The following is a 20084-nucleotide window of genomic DNA, read 5'->3' as shown; positions in this document are numbered from 1 at the left end:
ATTTGATGTCGTGTTATTATGTTACACACGTACATCTTTAATGTATATTAAAATTGAAGCTAATTTGAATAATTTTAGCTTTACATCTTAAATATAGTTTTAAAATTCCAAATACTAAACTAAACACATTAATTAATATGCTAACATCTCCAACACATTAATTTGTATCTGTGTTTTTCCCAAGTCAATGGTTTAAGCTACCTTTCTTGCAAAATTAGCACAAGAAGTAACACATTAGGGGAACCATTTGAAAGTGATTAATAAACCAGAATAAAAATATATATTAATTTGGTACGTCATTTGAGTTTCTCAACTACTATTTTGTAATTTTAGTTTAAAATACTACTAGTATATTATGATATTTTTTATAATATTATTGGTGCAAAAAGTCTAGTTAAACTTCACCATGACTAAATTTTTTAATTTAAAGATTTATAACTATTAGAGTATTATAAGCTATAAAACTCAGACACTTCTCTTAAATGGCGGTATCGAATACTATTGGACACCGACACTCGTATGACACTTGTAGGACACATGAAATGTCCAATTCAAAAAGTATTTGTTGATTTTCTGCCAATTATAGTACGGTTCTAACACAATTTTAAAAAGAAAAAATACATTAATTTTCTAAAAACTCAAACTTATTGTATAAATTTTTATCATGATTATAAAATAAGAAACAAATCATTTTGAACTAGTTATGGAAAATATTTTTTTGCTCCAAAAAAGTAATCTGAAACATACTTGTGCACATACATCTTTATTGTTAATTTATATAATTTATAATTATATAATATATAGATCCATGTCCCTATATATTACATTTTAGATATTATACGTATCTTTGTGTTTGTGTTCATGTCGTATCAATGTCTGTGTTACATAGATTATAAGTGTTTTCATCTCAATTTCGTTTAAATAATATGATGAATCATCAAAATATTGTTGACTTTAAAATCCAAAATTTCGTTATAATTTTATCTTTAAAAAATTAAAGAAAAAATACATATGTAATCTGTAATTGACCTAGATTTCAGTTTAATATAAACTTAAAAATTTCTTTAATATAATAAATAACAGTGTAGTATACGTTACCATTCTTAACCCTCGTGGTTTTTATTTTTTGTGGTCGACAAACGAAATTTTATAGTATTTGTTTTGGAATTTTATATGAAACAAAAGGACATTTAAGGAATCGTACGTGCGTTCTTGAATCTATTGGTTTTGACTTTTCATAAACTTTTGACGAGTCATGCAAACATGTTGTTACCTTGACTTTGTTAAAACGAAAACGGACAAAATAATATTAAAATAAGGGATGCAGATAAAGTTTTAATTCTTTGATTTTCATGTAACTCCAATGAAAAGAATTATTTATATTTACGATAACTTATTTTATTTTTGATGCAAGCATGAAAATGAGTTATTGACAGGAAAAATGCACAAAAAGTATTTAATTTTTCTTGAGAAATGGATTTGTTTATTATTATTATTATTATTATTATTATTTTTGAATTAATTAATTAAATTGATTTTGTCTCGCAGTGGTGGGGTCTTCTTCTGGGATCACAGAGAGAAAATTAAAAGGATAAACAAAACGACGACTAGTTTGTAACGAGAAAGAGATGGAACGAAAAGAGAAAAGTCATCACTCAATTTTCATATCCAATTCGGAATTTTCTAACGATCCTTCCTTTCCCAATTTCGTGTAATCGGATAGAATTCCAGACAGTTGTGACAACAATTATTATATGTGTGTATGTATATATTTTTCTTTTCCTCAATTTAGAGATCAAATTGTTATAGATTAATTTTTATGGATGACCACGATGATGATGATCAGGATCCAAATTTGAAGTCGTAGATTATCCATTCTACAGCGGATCGTTTCTGGGTTGCTCTTTGATTTCCTGGATTTTTCCTCTGCATCTCTCTTTGTATATTTGGAGTTTTGGCATAACAGGGTGTGTTAACTACGTGGGGGCACATCTGGTTTGCAACCTTTTATTATATTTACCCGAGAAGGATCTGATTGTGATTTTGATTGGAATTTGATGGGACTATCTGCTTGAATATATTGTTTGATCACCGGGGCTGTTTTGTTGGATTGGTTAGAGAATTTTGGTTTTTTGGGGTTTGTTTTGCAATGGGGGAGAAGTGGAGTAGCTTGAGTTTTTGAGTTGGAATTTTTACATGAAGGGTGATGTTTGAATTGCGTGTGATTCTGAAGAAAGGTTTTCATCCTGGTGTGAGGTTTTTTTTTTTATCTCCTTTGAATAAGGTGGCTTTTACCTTCCTGGTTCTTTTAATTTGACTTGGGTTGTTTGAAATATGCTGTGAAGTAATGTTGTAGTGCTTGTTAGTAGTGAGGAGTATTTGTGAGAGTTGAATTGGTTGAAAGGTGGGAAAGTGGGGTTCCTTGTATGAATTTTGAATTCAAGGGCCAATAGAGGTGGCATTGATCTTCTTCCCAATTGTGGATTCGGTGATGAATTTTGTTTCCTGGGCTGAATGATGAACCACAAACCGCCTCGACAAGATTGGGGATTGTTTGTGAATATAGAAGCATGGAAATTCAGATTGTGAGGATTTGCATCTGAGTGGTAGCTTACAAGTATAGTTGCTTAGGATATCTGGGATTGGTTTTATTTCTGTTGGGTTCTAGTTCTTTATGCTGGATTAGTTCCCTATTCTATTCTGCACATGGCCTGTTAGGAGTGGCAAATGGGCAAGTCATAATGAACCGGCAAACTAGATTGTTTGTCAATGGATGCACTGGACAAGACATTTTCTGAGCTTGTCAGCATCGTCAAAACGTTGTGTGCCTGGCGATCTGAACCAGCAAATGTGTCTAGGGATTTTTGGATGCCCGATCAGAGTTGTAGAGTATGCTACGAGTGTGATTCACAGTTCACCTTGTTTAACCGTAAACACCACTGTCGTTTATGTGGACGGATTTTCTGTAACAAGTGTACAACAAACTCGGTTCCTGCCCCTGTTTGGATAATAGTTGAAAAAGATTCATGTACAACAAACAAGAGTGCATCAAACAAGCTTGAGTTGGAAAAGATTCGTGTGTGTAATTATTGTTACAAGCAATGGGAGCAAGGTGTAGTTGCTTTTGATAACAGTATTCCGGTTTCCAATCTGGATAATATTGCTTCAGCCTCAACTTCAAGCTTGAATAGCACTAAAACCAGTGCCACTGCAAACAGTAGTAATATTACTCTTTGCTCCATGCCTTATTCAGTTGGGTCTTATCAACAAATGCAACAGGGTTCTGTTCTAAACCTGCATAAATTACCTCTGAAGGGAAAAGACGCGGATACTGATAGGGAAGGCTTATCAGCATTAGGAGGGAGGAATGATCTTGTAGCAGATCTGGGTGATCCATTACCAAACCAATGCGGATTCGCAATTAATAGGTATTTTACTGTTTCGATTTGGTTTACTGATAGAGAGAACTAATGCTTGATTGTTCACATTGATATTTCTTGAATCAGGCATTCTTCATGTAGTTTTGTGTTTATATTTGTTTTTTTGGTCAATATATTTTCCATTGTGCTAATGAGACATGAGAATCCAGAAGGAGTGTAATAACCGGACATCATAGTTTTGTGATAACTGAAATTATGCTGGGAGTCTTATAAGTAAGGACATTTACAATTTGTTCTAACTGGCATCTATAGTCGTCAGGAATCCCTGAATCCAAAATGTGAATGTTATATACTGTTTGACCTGGTCTTTATCTAATTGGGTGCATTCTCAATCAACCAGCAGTTTTGTATTTAACTAGTGTTGTTACTTCTTCTAATATTTTGTCATGGATCATGTGATTTTTTCTTGTTTCAGGACTGATGATGACGAGGATGAGTATGGTGTGTATCGGTCAGATTCTGACACGAGGCATTATCCTGAAGTGAATAACTACTATGGACAGGCTGAGTTTGATCGGATAGGCCTCATTGATGGCTCACTGAAAGTGGATCCTGATGGAGAAAACATTGATGCAAAACTCCCTTCAAACTATAGTTTTGACACTGATACACAGGGTTTGGAAGGAGCCCCCATTATAGCAAAACATGAAGATGAACCTGATATCTGTGATGAAAATGAAGCCCCTTCCTCATTATATGTCTCAGAGGACGTTGATGCTGAACCTTTTGATTTTGAAAATAACGGACTTCTCTGGCTCCCTCCTGAACCAGAAGACGAAGAAGATGAACATGAACCTATTTTGTTTGATGATGATGATGATGATGATGGGAATGTCATTGGAGAGTGGGGATATCTACGCAGTTCTAGCAGTTTTGGAAGTGGTGAATCTCGACAGAGAGATAGATCAAATGAGGAGCAGAAGCAGGTAATGAAGAATGTAGTTGATGGGCATTTTAGGGCATTGGTATCTCAGCTGTTACAAGTTGAGAACCTAGCTGTTGAAGATAATGACGAGAACAGTTGGTTGGAGATTGTCACATCTCTGTCATGGGAAGCGGCTACTTTATTGAAACCAGATATGAGCAAAGGTGGAGTCATGGACCCAGCTGGTTATGTGAAAGTCAAATGCATAGCGTGTGGGAATCGTAATGAAAGGTAAATGCTATACTTTAATATATTTCATACTTATATGTTCTATCTACTGTTCATGTTCTTCTAGATAAGTGGATATACAATTTGTCAGTAAGGCATTTAGCAATGGGTTTTAGAGCTCATATCATATCCGCTTTCTCGTGCATATATATACACAATGTGTTTTTCCACGTACAAAATGTACCTTTCCAAATATAATAAACAAAAAAAATATTATAGAGAATTGTCTTGTGCCTTTTCAATATTTTATTTCTGGTTCCCACTTCCAACAGAGGAAAAAAATGATATTGATCATAAAAAATAAACTAAAGAAAATCACTGAAAAAAAAAACATTTTCAAAGAGTCAGGAAAATTGTTTGAGTGTTAAAAGAAAAACAACATATGAAAAGACATGCATTTACATTATTTGTATAATCTGGGGATAGACATGCATGTAATGAGATGAGAATGTGGCCTGGCCTGTAATTATGTAGGAAATAATAGATCAAATAGAAACTGGTGAATGAAATCTTAGATAGCAGCACTAAATGCTCTCTCCTGATAACTCATGTATCTCTCTTTATAGTTTATACTAAGACATGGGATTAGGATATACAAATAATAAGAGCTTCAGCTTCTACATTAGTGATATTTTAAATCTGCATTATACTCACTGGCCAAAATTTAACATAATTTAATCCACCTGCTTTTATGTTGATCACTAGGTCTTATCCCCTTTTATATGTGACATTCCTTTTGCCTGACTTCTTGGATTCGTATTCTTATCAGTGTGCTGGTTAAAGGAGTTGTTTGTAAAAAAAATGTGGCTCATCGGCGAATGACATCAAAAGTGGATAAACCTCGCTTGTTGATCCTTGGAGGGGCTCTAGAGTATCAGCGTGTGACCAACCTTTTTTCTAGTGTAGATACCCTATTGCAGCAGGTTGTATATGTTACCTTTTTTTTTATCTTTAGTCTGGTGCTTGTTTGGTTGTTGGTACACATGCTGGTATCATGTGTTCATTCTTATGTTTTATGTTCTTTATCTAGGAAATGGACCATCTGAAGATGGCTGTGGCAAAGATAGCTTCGCAGCAGCCAAACATGTTGTTGGTGGAGAAATCAGTCTCACGATATGCACAGGAATATCTTCTTGCAAAAGACATAACTCTGGTTCTTAATGTCAAGAAACCACTTTTGGAGCGTGTAGCACGTTGCACAGGTACTCAAATAGTGCCTTCAATCGATCATCTGTCATCGCAAAAGTTGGGTCACTGTGAATCAGTTCATGTTCAGAAGTTTCTTGAAGACCTAAACAATGTTGGTCAGGGTGGGAAAAAAACATTGAAAACATTGATGTTTTTTGAAGGTTGCCCAAAACCATTTGGTTTCACTGTAAGTCTTTAATTTTTTTTTTCTTATCGGTTTTATGTAATTTAATTTAATAGAAAAAAGCCTTCAGGCATTCTTGACTTTTATACTCTCTAAACTTTATACGCAATGCAAACACGGTGAAGCCTGTCTGACCAAGTGGTTAAGAGTTTGCCACCCCTACACTCAAATTAACTATTTCAACAGAAAGTTGGCCTATTTTTTGCCATGCTTCAAGCCCACAAAAGAGTTCATTAATCTTGTGTTTCTAATTTTGAACAGATTTTACTAAAAGGGGCCGACAAGGAGGAGTTGAAGAAGGTAAAGCATGTGGTTCAGTACGGAGTTTTTGCAGCTTACCATTTGGCTATGGAAACATCTTTTCTTGCCGATGAAGGAGTATCCCTGCCAGAAATTCCATTAAACAGTCTGGCCCTTCCAGATCAAGCATTAGCCATTCAGAGGTCCATTTCAACAGTTCCGGGTTTTGGTATTGCTGATAATGAAAAGCCTCAAGGGCACGAACCTGACACTGGACCGCGAAGAACCAAAAGTGTCACAATTGCTGAACTAACATCTGCAACCTGCAGTTCAGAGCCATGTGTGTCTAATGGTGCTTCTCAATTGATGCCACTTGGATCAAGTCTCAACCATTCAACTGCCTTTTACTCCTCCATTGTTTCTTCAGAAAATTCAATTCCCGAATCACACCATAATATGCTTCTTCCATGCACTAGCAGAGATAGAAATGGAATGGACTCCAAACAACCTATGGTGGAAGAAACTTCTCCAGTGGACGACACCCTGGTTATTGAGGATGATCCTACTGCAGAAGACCCTGGAACTTCAGAGAAATTATATCAAGGCATGTCAACGGACACTCCACAAAATGGTGATAGCAAAATCTCTACAAACCAGTTAATTGAGTCAGGATCTTTATCTCCAAAAGATGGTCTAAACCATCCCGAGAATATTGAAATCATAAATGAAGAGTTTATTCTTGAAAAAGAAGAGTTTCCTCCATCTCCGTCTGATCATCAAAGCATTTTGGTTTCTTTGTCCTCTCGGTGTGTATGGAAGGGAACTGTGTGTGAGAGGTCCCATCTCTTTCGAATTAAATACTATGGCAGCTTTGATAAGCCATTGGGTCGGTTTCTGCGGGACCACTTATTTGATCAGGTAATTTATTGTCTGTTTTAGGAATAAATGTCTTTGTTGGTTGAACTATAGCTTTAGTTTTTATTGTTATTATCATTACTTTTCAGAGTTATCGATGCCATTCTTGTGAAATGCCATCAGAAGCACATGTGTATTGCTATACTCATCGTCAGGGAACACTTACCATATCAGTTAAGAAACTACCAGAAATTATCTTACCCGGGGAAAGGGATGGAAAGATTTGGATGTGGCACAGGTGCTTGCGGTGTCCAAGAATCAATGGCTTTCCTCCTGCTACACAGAGGATAGTAATGTCTGATGCTGCTTGGGGTTTATCATTCGGGAAATTTTTGGAGCTCAGTTTCTCAAACCATGCTGCAGCCAGCAGGGTGGCAAGCTGTGGCCATTCATTACACAGAGATTGTCTTCGATTTTATGGGTAATTATAGTGTTCTTCTCTATTTTTTGGTTTTAGCTAAACATGTAATGGTCCAAGGTTTATAAATGTTGCCTAAACAAGTCTTGATCTCATATCTTTATAAAAACTTCTTGATATAAGACACAAAGCTTGAGTTAAAAAAATAAAACATTTATTTATTTTTCATCAGCGTGATTGTGTAAGAGAAGAATTTTATGACCTCTTTTTTGGAGGACATATAGGGGCCTCCCATTGTTAAAACCATATAAACTTGTTTTTCTGATTATGCTATTCAAGTTTTTTTTTTCTGTGTGGCTAACATCTGTACTTTTAGCTGCCTTTTTGTGAAATTCATTAATCCATCATACTCATGCTTCACTTGCAGATTTGGAAGAATGGTTGCTTGTTTTCGATATGCATCCATTGATGTTCACTCTGTCTACCTTCCCCCCCACACACTTATATTTGATTATGGGAATCAGGATTGGATACAGCAAGAATCAGATGAGGTTCAATACTTGCAGTCTTTGGATCTTAAAATTAAAATTTGGTTGTGTGATAATAGTGCACCTAATTTCTGGTTGTTACAGGTGGTCAACCGGGCAGAACTTTTATTCTCTGAGGTACTCAATGGTCTTAGTCAAATTGGAGAGAAAAGATCTAATGCTGGCCAATTAAGACGTCAAGTTACTGAACTAGAGGGCATGTTGCAAAAGGAGAAACTAGAATTTGAGGTGTGGTCTTTGGTATTATACTTTATTTATAGCTTCATTTAAGTTCCTTCTCTAGTAGTGCCTTGGTTTAGTGATTAATTTTGTTACTAGTAAGTGTTAGATATAAAACCATCCATGTGTTTGAAACTTTCTGTTTTAGCAATATTTTTTTGGTTATTAGTTTTACTGGACCGGATATTTTTTTAAATTCTATAATTTAAATTTGAAACAACATATAAAAAGTTTGAAAGGCTTGTAGTTGAATCATTTTCTCTTCTAATTACTTAGGAAACTCTTCGAAAGATTTTGAATCAAGAAAAGAGAAATGGCCCACCGGGGATTGACATTCTGGAAATTAATCGATTGTGGAGGCAGTTAATTTTTCAATCATATATGTGGGATCACCGTCTTATTTATGCAGCGAACTTAGTCAATTCCAATAATGGATCTGGTTCAAGCAGTCCAGTTTCCGAAGATAAGGAGAAACCTGTTGATGAAAATCAGATCAGTATCAACTCTATTCATGGTGGTCCAAAGGTTAATGAAAATCCTTGTCTTGGAGGAGGAAGTGTCGTAGTTGATGGCAAACTTTCACAAGATGATGCATTGCATCAAGAAAGCGAGATGGCCAAAAAGGAAAATCATGAGAAAGGTGAGGGACCTGTTTCAAACAGCAAAAGCATAAATGATCAATCTGGTCTCTTAGAACCTGAATTGGGTGTTCTTAGAACTCTATCAGATGGGCCATTTCCGGTCATACCTAGTTTGTCTGAAACACTTGATGCAAAATGGACGGGTGAAAATCACTCTGGATTTGGAGCTCAAAAGGATAACAGCTTTGTGAATCCCGATATACATTTGGCAGATAGTTCCATGATCAGTGTACAAAAAGAAACATATTATGTAGGGGATCGTACAGAAGATCAAAATGGTTCCAAGAGTTTCTATTCTTCTTTCAAAGGTCATGATAATATGGAAGAGTCTTCGAGCTGGTTAGGAATGCCCTTCTTGAACTTCTATCGCCAATTTAACAAAAACCTTTTTGCCAGTACACAGAAGTTTGATACCCTAGTTGACTACAATCCTGTTTACATGTCATCTTTCCGGAAGCAGGAACTCCAGGGTGGGGCAAGGCTTCTTTTGCCAATTGGTGTCAATGACACTGTAATTCCAGTATATGATGATGAACTCTCTAGTGTTATAGCTTATGCCTTAATGTCACCAGAATATCACTTCCAATTGACTGATGAAGGAGAAAGGCCACGAGAAGGAAATGAGTTCACTTCATCATATTTTTCTGACTCAGGCACCTTCCAGTCATTCTCTTCTGTTGATGAAACAGCCTTTGATTCTCAGAAAAGTTTTGGATCGATAGAGGAAATGATACTTTCCATGTCTGGGTCTCGTAGTTCATCAATGTTAGATCCAATGTTACATACCAAGGCTATGCATGCCAGAGTTTCCTTTGGAGAAGACGGTCCCCTTGGCAAGGTAAAATATTCTGTGACTTGTTACTATGCCAAGCGTTTTGAAGCCTTAAGAAGGGTGTCTTGTCCTTCTGAGCTTGACTATATAAGGTCTCTGAGTCGCTGTAAGAAATGGGGAGCTCAAGGTGGGAAGAGTAATGTATTTTTTGCAAAAACATTGGATGATCGATTTATTATCAAACAAGTTACAAAAACAGAGCTTGAATCATTCATTAAATTTGGTCCTGAATACTTCAAGTATCTTTCTGAATCCATAGCCACTGGAAGTCCGACATGTCTGGCAAAAATTCTTGGCATATACCAGGTACTTACCTTTTGACCCTAACAATTATTTCCTTTAGGTTTATTTGTAAACTGAAAAATTTAGTAGAAATCAAGCATAAGCTGTTTATAGAAGTTTAAGAGGTCAGGTATCCTTCAAAAGAGCGGTGATAATTAAATAACAAAACAACTGTTTGTATTTTGTTAAAGCATCCGATGAACATGATTTTTAATGTGGAAAATATACGATGACTAAGTTTAAGAAGGAAGGAGCAACCATGTAATGAATAATCTTTTTCATATTATTAATTATTGGATAGATGCTACATAATTCTGTATTTTGCTTCACTCGATTTACCTATATTATCTTAACCACTTGATGTTTGAATGACATTCTATTGGAAAGGTTACATCGAAGCATACTAAAGGAGGGAAAGAGTCAAGGATGGATGTTTTGGTTATGGAGAATCTTCTGTATAGGAGGACTGTAACACGACTTTACGATCTCAAAGGATCTTCCAGGTCTAGGTATAATGCAGATAGTACTGGGAAAAACAAAGTTCTACTGGACCAGAACTTAATTGAAGCAATGCCAACTTCTCCTATTTTCGTGGGAAACAAAGCAAAACGATCTTTAGAGAGAGCTGTCTGGAATGACACTGGTTTTCTTGCTGTAAGTCTCAACTTTTTTTTGTGACATTCTTCCTTCTCTCAAGTGTCTCTTGTTTCTTGCTTAGAAGGGGCCTGGATGTCTTTTCTTGCAAAATGGGCATCATCTTATGTCCATCTCACATGCATTTTGTTTTCCTATTGTGCAGTCAGTTGATGTTATGGACTATTCTTTACTAGTTGGGATGGATGAAGAGAAGCATGAGTTGGTTATTGGAATCATTGATTTCATGAGGCAGTATACCTGGGACAAGCATCTTGAAACATGGGTAAAAGCTTCAGGCATACTTGGGGGACCAAAGAACACACCTCCAACAGTTATATCACCCAAGCAATACAAGAAAAGGTTCAGGAAAGCAATGACCACTTACTTTCTCATGCTTCCAGATCAGTGGTCTCCTCCTTCTATGGCTGCTAGTAATTCTCAGTCTGATTTAGGTGAAGACAACCCACACTTTAGGACCCCAGCTGAATGATTCTTTGGTTGTGTTTGTGTAAATTTTTGCTTTCAACTTGGGGAATTAACTCCCCCATAATTTTATATTAAAATTTTTGTTTCCCCCTCTTAAATTATATAGGAATTTTTTGGTTCATTTGTAATTTTGTCAACTAGATATATTCAATTATTTGGTAGAAGATATACCAAAAGAGGGGCTGTTAGTAGCCAAGGATGTTTGTCTGGGGTAAAAGTATTTGATGACCTCTGGATGAAATCTTTGTACAAAAACCTATAGTAACGTTCTAGCAACTCGTTCCTTGCATATGACTTTAATTTCTCAGACCTGCTCTTGAATTTCTCAACTTTCCTTGCAATTCCCATGTTGTGTTGTGCTTTACTTCAGATTTTATCAGGATGTATTTAATATCTCATTCATATATAAATTTCTTTACATTGATTTTGATATACATGATTTTTCAGATCCACTCATCAGTTTTAGATTAATCTAAATTTTTGAAATATTAATTATATGATAGGAACTGTAATTTAATAGTGAGTTCTAGAATAAATTATTCAATTAAAAGTTTTTAAATAATATTATAATAAATATATGGAAGTTGATATCTCGTATGAAATCTTGTATTGGTTTTGAAAAGATTTTGATTGTTAATGGTCATAATTTATTTTTATAATTGAATTATTCAAAGAATTGTAAACAAAAGAAAATAATATTATGCTAAAAATAATAAAACTATAACAAAAGATTATATTATTTTCATGCCAGTTGCGAGCTATAGCCTGTCGGCAGTTTCTTCCTGCATCTAGAATACGAATTTATAGTTTGTAGTTTGAATTATATGTTCTGAAATATAAAAAATTATATTATATATTGTGTAATATACAAATTTTATATTTTAAATTGTATAATCTAAAAATTGTATAATTTAAAATATAAACTTGTATTCTAATTACATGTTTCGGAATAAATATATAATTTAGAATAAAAAATTACAAATTTTAATTCTCAGATTTTATAATTTAGTTCCAAATTTCATATTCTGAAATAAATAAATAAAACATTTAGTAACAAATATCGAAGAATAATTTGGATATTTTTTACAGTACGAAGGTCATGGAGGTGAATGAAGAATTTGTATTACTATTGTATTTGAATGAAAGGTTTAAAATTATGATTTATCTGAAATAGTAACACTAAAGGCATAAATTTATCTACTGATTCAATTAAAAATTCAAAAAATAATGTTATTTACAAAGAAAGATACAAAGTAATGTATATATATTAACACAAGTTTTGCTTATTCTTAAATATAAATGGGGACACTGATTTAACCTTTAGAAATATTTTCCTAATTACATATTCAATAAATATAAAACTAATATGAAAAGTAAAAAGAAGAAAATAATTATTATCTTTTAAAAAAAAAGGTACTTACCTAAATAAATTTTACTTCATTCTTCCTTTCATTCCCAAATATCACTTTTTAACATAATCATGAGTTAAACTATTCCATCCACTGAAAACACACATGAACTCCATATCAAAGTAACATGTTTTTAATACATTTTGTGATCTATTTCTACTAATGATTATGGTAATTGCTTATATATTGTTTTTTCTTAAACTATGTTATTTTGTGATGTATTTCTAAAATTGCTCTTGATATTGAAAACACATGTTAAAATTACTTTAATATTTTATTATATAAACTATTATTACAAAATAATTGAACTAAATGATGAAAAAAGGAATTAGAGAAAAAAATGAAAAAATGATTCAACAATACAAGATCAAGGTGACTCGTGACACATACAACAGAAACCAAAAAGAAGGACAAAAACAATTGAGTCCAAAACTGTCAATTTGTTCGTACACAAAAGTTTATTATGTATTTTTGGTTAAAAGTAAAATTTATTCTTAATGAAATTAAAAATTTAGTTAATACTTTTCATTTTTTTCATTTTAGTAAAGATAATATTTTGAATTCTATAATTCAAAAGTTATTTTTTGGATTCAGAAATAACTTCATAATGGTATAATTTCGAATAGAAAGTATGAGTTATGACTCACTTTCCATTTTCTTGACATAATTGGGAGGTTACTTGCCACAATTAATAATTAATTGTCATCAAATGGAGGTTTCTTATTACAATTAATTGTCATCAAAGGAAAATTAATTACCATTAATTGTATTTATTATTGTTGTCTCCTAGAACCACGGTATATAGTGGCTTTCTTCAAGTAATGTAACACACAACAAACAGCAACAAACACTTGTTTCCTCTCTCTTCTCCTATACTCTCTATTTCTTCTCTTATAAGTGTTTAACCCATATAGAGAGGATTGTTTTGGGGCTATTTATCTATTAGTCTAAGAGGAATTCATTGTACTCTCAGTACTAATATAGTGGAAGTTTTGACTCTCTCGTCGGTGGTTTTTTATCTCCCGCACACGATATCGCTACAGAAAATTATCTTCTAAATTTTATAATTCAAAAGTTATTTTTTAAATCCTGTTAAAATTGAATTTTGATACTGCTACAAATCAGAATTTATGGCTATTCCATTGGTTTGAAATGTGGATATTCCAAGTAAAAGAAAATCCTTTAAAATAGTTGTCACCAGTTAGAACTGTGTGCAGAACTTATGTGACAGAGATGCTCTGTTATATACCAATCACCACAATTTATTTGCCTTTGTGCTGCAAAGTATTAAAGATGGTTTGTCTCATGATTACAGAGTGGCCACGTGTAATATGGAGCAACATTAGATATTTTTTTAAAACAATTATCTTCTATAATTATCATATTCAACATTCCACTGAATTAAGATTGTTCTAATTGAAAAATGAAAAACTGAAAATTTTTAAGATGAAGCATTAAGTTTCATTTCAGTGTGAAAATTTTTTGTGTTCACATCAATGGATGATTTGAATGATACCTAAACAGATAACGATTCCATAGACTGAAAGGCAGAGTTGTATTATTCTAATCAAAATAAAACAACAACATAAACTGAAAAAGATGTTTTCTGAAATTCTTGAGGGAGCCACAGCCCCACCTACCTCAAAAAGGTGCTCAAATCCACTGTTTGGTCCATTCATTTGTTTTCTTGTTCTTCTAAATTTATCTTTTTTGCAATCATACATAACACAGACCAGTTATATATTTTTAATGATTATACAATGTTGTCGAAGGAAGTTGTAGATTTTTTTTTTATGTAAGTACTATAAAACTGTTTCAAGATTTAAGCTCCTGATAATATAGCTAGAATCTGTATGATCCATGGCCGAATTCCTTGCTTGCTGCTTTGTGAATCATATTTAACTCCCTTTCATCTATCAGATAATATGAAATTCTGAAGTGAAACTGTATGAACAGATTGAAAAAGAAAAGCATCACCATTCACCACAGTCAATTTGTACAACTTTCATGAAAAATGTGCTGAGGAAAGCACTTGTTCTATTTGATTCACCAATTACAGCATATATTGTGCTATTATTCCTTTCTGCTACATATTAGCACTGCATGTAATTGTTAAGGCCTTTGAGAGTGACAAAAGCCTGATTGGTTTTGAACAAGTTAAATCCATCTGTTGTAGTTTAAATCCTCTCGTGAACGAAGAACTCCTTTAGCTAAATGATTGATTTCTTCCCCTTTAACAATCTGAAGCCAACTTTGTTGTTGCACAAGATTCATGATTTCAACATCCCTGAATCCAACAAATGAAATTTCCTTTATTCAGATGAGTATATACAAACAAAAGTACCATGAGATGTTGTAACCTAAGTGTTATTAATTCTTTCTCATAAATTGAATTTAGTCATATGTTATTAAAGATTGATTCATGTCATGAACACACGATGATTTGAGATAACATAATAATTTATCACAAGGGTGGATAAGATTCTCTACCTTGGATGATGGGTTGGACTTGGAATTCGATGATAACGAGGCCCTTCATCATAACCTTCACAAATTATTTCTCCACTCTCATCTTCATAGCAAATTATGCCCTGTGATTTGTCCTCATAAATCTGTTTAGGAGCAAAACAGACATCAATTAACACAAAAATCCTTAAAACTCGGTCAAATTTCTGTTTATCAATTAACCATATAGGACTAGTTGTTAAGTGTGTGATTCTTCAATTTTGGACAAGAGTAACAATAAAAAAGCCTAGCATATAGATATTAGAGCATCTAGAAAAGAAATATGATAAGATGTTGACCTTGTTCTTGATGAATGCTGTGATTCTCAATGCTACTGGACCACCTGCTGCTCTTTTCTGTGGGACAGAGCAGTCTTTGGACTTCAAATCTTTGTTGGCATATTTCAGAAACGAACCATATTTCTGAAGAGAGATTTGAGCTGATGAACTACAGTTAGTTGCCATGAATTCTAGTTCTTCAAGAACATGAAGAAAAGGAGGAGGAGGATAAGATGATGATGATGATGAAGAAGAAGAGAAGGAATAAAAGTGTTGATGGATGGCTTATTGATATATAGTTATAGTACAATGATCACGTCACAAAATCATTTAGTTATTCATAGTGAGCATTGGTTTTGGTGGGCTTTGCTCATATAATATTTTCAATTATGGATGGACCATGTCTTATCATGATGCAGTAATATATATACTACTAGATAAAAGTTGCTTCCCAAAAGTCTTCATTCAATAAAGTCACTTTATACCAACATTCATTTCATACAAATCAATTATTTGTTGGTGTGATGCATATATTGAGAGTATATATAAACTAAACATCAAACCATGTGAGCCAAAAACTCTAATTACTTAACTGCATCTTAGCTTAATTAAGAACATAACATGTAAATGAGTTTAGCAGCTAAAGGATCATTTAACTGCAATGATGGGATTTGAGACTAATAAGTTATAGCAACCACATAATAGTTTATTCATAACTTAATCAATATTTAAAGTAATGTGACGTTGTATAATGCAGTAGAAAGGATGTGTTGTATTGTGCACTAAAGTCTGAAATGGTTGGAAGAATGGAAGAAAAGAAGAAAAGAAGGGAGTTAAATATTTGAGTTCTCCACATGGCATGTGAAGGTTGGAAGGGAATTTGTAGACCAAACGCAATGGTTAATGCATATTGCATTCCACTGATGTATATATATTAAACACTAGTTCTGACGTGTGAGATAGTGATTGAGTAGTTTACGTGCAAGAAATAAGGAATCAAGTTAGAGAGATTCATTCTCCATTCCTAGAAAAGCAGTAGGGAAAAACAAAAGATCCCTTGTACAAGTTGTGTCAATCTTTCCTTTTTTTAATGTTTTGTTTTTATGTGAAACATTCAACCATGGTTTTGCTTCCCACCAGTCACAACTGGGGTTCCCTGAACGAGGACAAATCATAAACCATGGGCCCTTCTAAAGCCTTCAAATGACCTTAAATTTTTTGTGTTTGTTTCCCAATAAATTCTTCCTTATCCATTGTGATCTTGCATAACTCTGGATATCTCTTTATATCGGATAACTGTTTATATTTATTTGGGTCTTTAATCTTTGATTTCAGATCTTCGTTCAAAGATCTTTAATACTTGTGATCATACTTCACATTTTTTAATAAAGAAGATTTATATTTTAGGAAGGTTACTCAATGTGTGTTTCTCTTGTATGAGTTAACATATAAAAGTTTAATATGTTTAATATTGATGAAATGTTTAATTCAAAAAATATTTTCTGAGTCTTTAACATTTTAATATAATTTTAAAATAGACTAATACAATAATTTTTTAAAAATTCACTAAGTTATTACTTAAGTGTTTCTATTATGATTACATAAATAAATAAAAAATTTTATATACAATAAGAATATTTAAATTATATATGTATAATTGAAAACATTTTTATTTAATATTCTTGTCAAAATTGTTAATTTTTCTTTAAATAAATTTTAATTAAAGTGTATTTTTCAATAATGATAATAATTTCTTATCATAAAATTCATAATATTATAATATATAAATTTACATCTTACACTATAATTTAAAGATTACACATGTCGAAATATCTAGATAAGTGTTGTATTCCATACTATATAAAAAAGATAAAATTAGACCAGTTTTTATTTTGTAAACTAAGTTTGCAAAAGGAATCCAATATTTTGTATGAAAACTTTGTTTCAAACAAAATATAAATGAGTGAACACACTTTGTGAGAGCAACCATACATGTAAAAAAACTTTCACAATATTAGTTTGCACCTACACTGTCAGCATTTGTTTAAGAATAAAACAAAATGAAGCTCAAGAAATGTCACTGTGATCATAAGGAAAAAAAGTACCATGGTTTCAATTCTAGGGGCTATTTTATGAGGTCCATGATATCCTGATACGGATATTACAAGAACAATTTCATGGCCATCGCATGTATAGTTACTCTCCTACTTCTCTCTATGGTGTCAGCATAGCAAGATGTAGAAAGAACAACCCTACAGGGAAAAGGGAACTACAAAGAAAATGCAGAACATAGAGACATTTAAGAACATATCAGCAGCAGCAGCAATGAAAGCAACTTTGTTTCACACTGCAGCAATAAGATAAAGAACCTTCTTACAACACTCATCTTCATTGACAAATATAAATTCAATTTTGCATCCCTTCATTTGAATACTTTGTTACCCTTTACATATTTAATAAGAGTTTGAGAAGAATATATAGAGTAGGTGCAGAAAGGTGAAAGTGATATGAGAAAAGTGTAGAAAAGAAGGGAAATATATGAGAAAAGTGAAAGAAAGAGTTTGTGGATCCACTATAAGTATCCATATGTAGATGTGTGTTGAAAATAGGTGGATGGTCACATAATGCAGGAAGCTAAGACAGAGATGAGGTAGTCATAATAAGCATTCCACTATGATAAAAGTGATGAGGTGGTGGGCAAGGGATTGAGGATTTTCAGGGTTGCAGAGTTGCAGTGAAGTATCTATTTTCATATAAAGGAGAAGTGAAAAAGAAAGAGAAGCAAAAATGCAGTTATGTCACATAACATAAAGTACACTTGTGCAAACTTGAAGGTTGGAGATTAACTAAAGATGCACTTTAACCCCACTCAACCTTTTGGGAAAAAGATTTACAGAAAAAGATAGTACATCTTATACTTCTGCCATCATCTGATAAAGTAACTTTCTTATCCAAAAGAATAGAAAACAGGTTCCAAATGGAAATCAAATTATTCAGAGTTGAAATGGTAATACTAGTGAACAACTCATGCAAGTGCAACTGCTCATTTCCATTGTGTTTGTTTCCACTCATTTACTCTGTTACAAAGGAACTGATCTTTTACTCTGGAAAGAAGATGTGATTGTTCTTCACTATTGTAAAAAAAAAAAACAAGAAGAGTCACATCAACTATGGTAAAAAAAGTCAAAATAACCTTACATTTTTTTCGTGGAATTTGATAGTTTGATAGTGCAGAAAGTGGATAGAAAGTGGATACCAAGTATAATAATCGATTATGCTTAAAAATAAAACATATAATCAATTATGTCAAACAGATTGATTATACATTTATTTTTCAAAATAATTGATTACATATATCAAATAACCAATCATGTAATTTTCTGTCATCACTGATTTAAAACATATATTTAAATATTAAATTAATTATAAAAATATATTAATTTATTATTATTATTAATAATATTATTATATATAAATAAAATTATACCATTAAAAAATTCATATATAATTATATATATATATAAATCAATTACACATTAAGAAGTTAAGGTATAATATATTGTTCCGGTATGAATAATATAATATCACATTGTTTAGGAGTTGACATCAATGTTAGTTTAAATACATTTTCTTCATTTAACTCATTAAGGTACCTTTTAAGAATAAAATTAAAATGGAAAATATCTCGAATATGCTGATTGATTCTCCTAATACGGAAAAGAATATTTTAATTATAAACAACTAAAATGTACAAATTAATTTTTTAATTATTTTTAAATATAAAATAAAATTGTAATCTTACATTTTCATTAATTAAAAATAATAAAATTTTAATCATACTCATTATATCATTTATTAATTTTTTTTTTATAAATTTTTTTTCATGATGGAATTCATAACAAAAAATATATACTTAAAAGGAGTTGGGTATTGCGGAGATAGAGTAATCTCATCAAAAGGACAACTCATTACAATGCCTTTTAAGAATAAAATTAAAATAGATAATATCTCGAATGTGTTGATTGATCTACTAATAATAAAAATAATATTTTAATTATAAACAATTAAAATATACAAATTAATAAATTATATTTTTTTAATTATTTTTAAATATAAAATAAAATTGTAATCTTACATTTTCATTAATTAAAAATAATAAAATTTTAATCATATTCACATTTTTTTATAAAAGTTTTTTCAATGTTTGACATAACAAAATAATGAATTTATAACAAAAAAAAATATACTTAAAAAGAGTTGGGTATTGCGGAGAAACAGTAACCTCATGAAATGGTTGAAACCGGGATTGGCCTGCAAAACTCGTTGTAATTTCTGCAACATCAACAAAATCTAAATTGAGAATACTCACATTATACTTGCTAATATGAAATTTTGAAAAGATCCATTCAGCAAAGACAACTTCACTTACTTTAGTATGACTGCTACAAAGTTATACCTGTTAGTAGTTTGTAAATGTCATGAATACAGTGTTTCTATCTTCAAATCTTAGGAAGACAAGAACAAAGTTGCTTCCAAAGTACTTATTCCAAAATGCACATCAAAGTTAGTAAAATTATACGTGTCACTTGATGAAAAAAAATTAAAAAAAAACAACACAATCACAAATCAACTACAGAAAATAAATATATATAAAATGATTTAGTCGTCAATAATCTGTCACCTACGTTCACAAGGCAATTAATTAGGTTTTCATTCTATTTATTATAATTATTTTACAAATATAAAGATTTTTAAATAAAAATTATAAAA

At 32.1% G+C, this 20084-nt stretch overlaps 2 protein-coding genes across 3 annotated transcripts; one reads left to right on the top strand and one right to left on the bottom strand.

Moving 5' to 3' along the window:
• The first annotated feature begins 1565 nt into the window (after nucleotides 1-1565).
• Nucleotides 1566-11429, top strand: LOC137819771 (1-phosphatidylinositol-3-phosphate 5-kinase FAB1B). 2 transcript variants are annotated; one of them, XM_068623750.1, is made up of 12 exons: nucleotides 1566-1760; nucleotides 1847-3428; nucleotides 3856-4596; nucleotides 5363-5516; nucleotides 5624-5968; nucleotides 6227-7123; nucleotides 7210-7541; nucleotides 7906-8029; nucleotides 8111-8254; nucleotides 8522-10024; nucleotides 10388-10654; nucleotides 10800-11429. In XM_068623750.1, the coding sequence occupies exons 2-12, from the start codon at nucleotides 2770-2772 to the stop codon at nucleotides 11124-11126; spliced, it is 5493 nt and encodes a 1830-aa protein (XP_068479851.1). In that variant the 5' UTR covers nucleotides 1566-1760; nucleotides 1847-2769; the 3' UTR covers nucleotides 11127-11429. The 2 variants fall into 2 exon arrangements, with proteins under 2 accessions (XP_068479851.1, XP_068479852.1); XM_068623751.1 differs by having other exon boundaries at nucleotides 1615-1756.
• Nucleotides 11430-14488: 3059 nt separating this feature from the next.
• On the bottom strand, nucleotides 14489-16221 carry LOC137819180 (uncharacterized). The gene is made up of 3 exons (XM_068622953.1): nucleotides 15336-16221; nucleotides 15022-15143; nucleotides 14489-14818 (listed from the first exon to the last, which is right to left on the bottom strand). Exons 1-3 carry the CDS (start codon nucleotides 15498-15500, stop codon nucleotides 14689-14691), a joined length of 417 nt encoding a protein of 138 aa, XP_068479054.1. The 5' UTR covers nucleotides 15501-16221; the 3' UTR covers nucleotides 14489-14688.
• Nucleotides 16222-20084: the final 3863 nt, after the last annotated feature.

This window comes from Phaseolus vulgaris, chromosome 10, assembly GCF_000499845.2.
Source record: "Phaseolus vulgaris cultivar G19833 chromosome 10, P. vulgaris v2.0, whole genome shotgun sequence".
Taxonomy (NCBI): Eukaryota; Viridiplantae; Streptophyta; class Magnoliopsida; order Fabales; family Fabaceae; genus Phaseolus; species Phaseolus vulgaris.
The sequence above is the reverse complement of the archived record's forward strand: the minus strand, read 5'-3'. Positions and strand labels throughout refer to the sequence as shown.

What these genes read in the sequence shown, in the direction of transcription:
- LOC137819771 (XM_068623750.1), top strand. Translation starts at nt 2,770, where the DNA reads ATGGATGCACTGGACAAGACATTTTCTGAGCTTGTCAGCATCGTCAAA. An exon ending in GGGACCACTTATTTGATCAG is followed by an intron (nt 7,124 to 7,209) that starts GTAATTTATTGT and finishes ATTACTTTTCAG; the next exon opens with AGTTATCGATGCCATTCTTG. An exon ending in TACAGCAAGAATCAGATGAG is followed by an intron (nt 8,030 to 8,110) that starts GTTCAATACTTG and finishes TGGTTGTTACAG; the next exon opens with GTGGTCAACCGGGCAGAACT.
- LOC137819180 (XM_068622953.1), bottom strand. Translation starts at nt 15,500, where the DNA reads ATGGCAACTAACTGTAGTTCATCAGCTCAAATCTCTCTTCAGAAATAT. An exon ending in CAGCATTCATCAAGAACAAG is followed by an intron (nt 15,144 to 15,335) that starts GTCAACATCTTA and finishes GCTCCTAAACAG; the next exon opens with ATTTATGAGGACAAATCACA. An exon ending in AGTCCAACCCATCATCCAAG is followed by an intron (nt 14,819 to 15,021) that starts GTAGAGAATCTT and finishes TGTTGGATTCAG; the next exon opens with GGATGTTGAAATCATGAATC.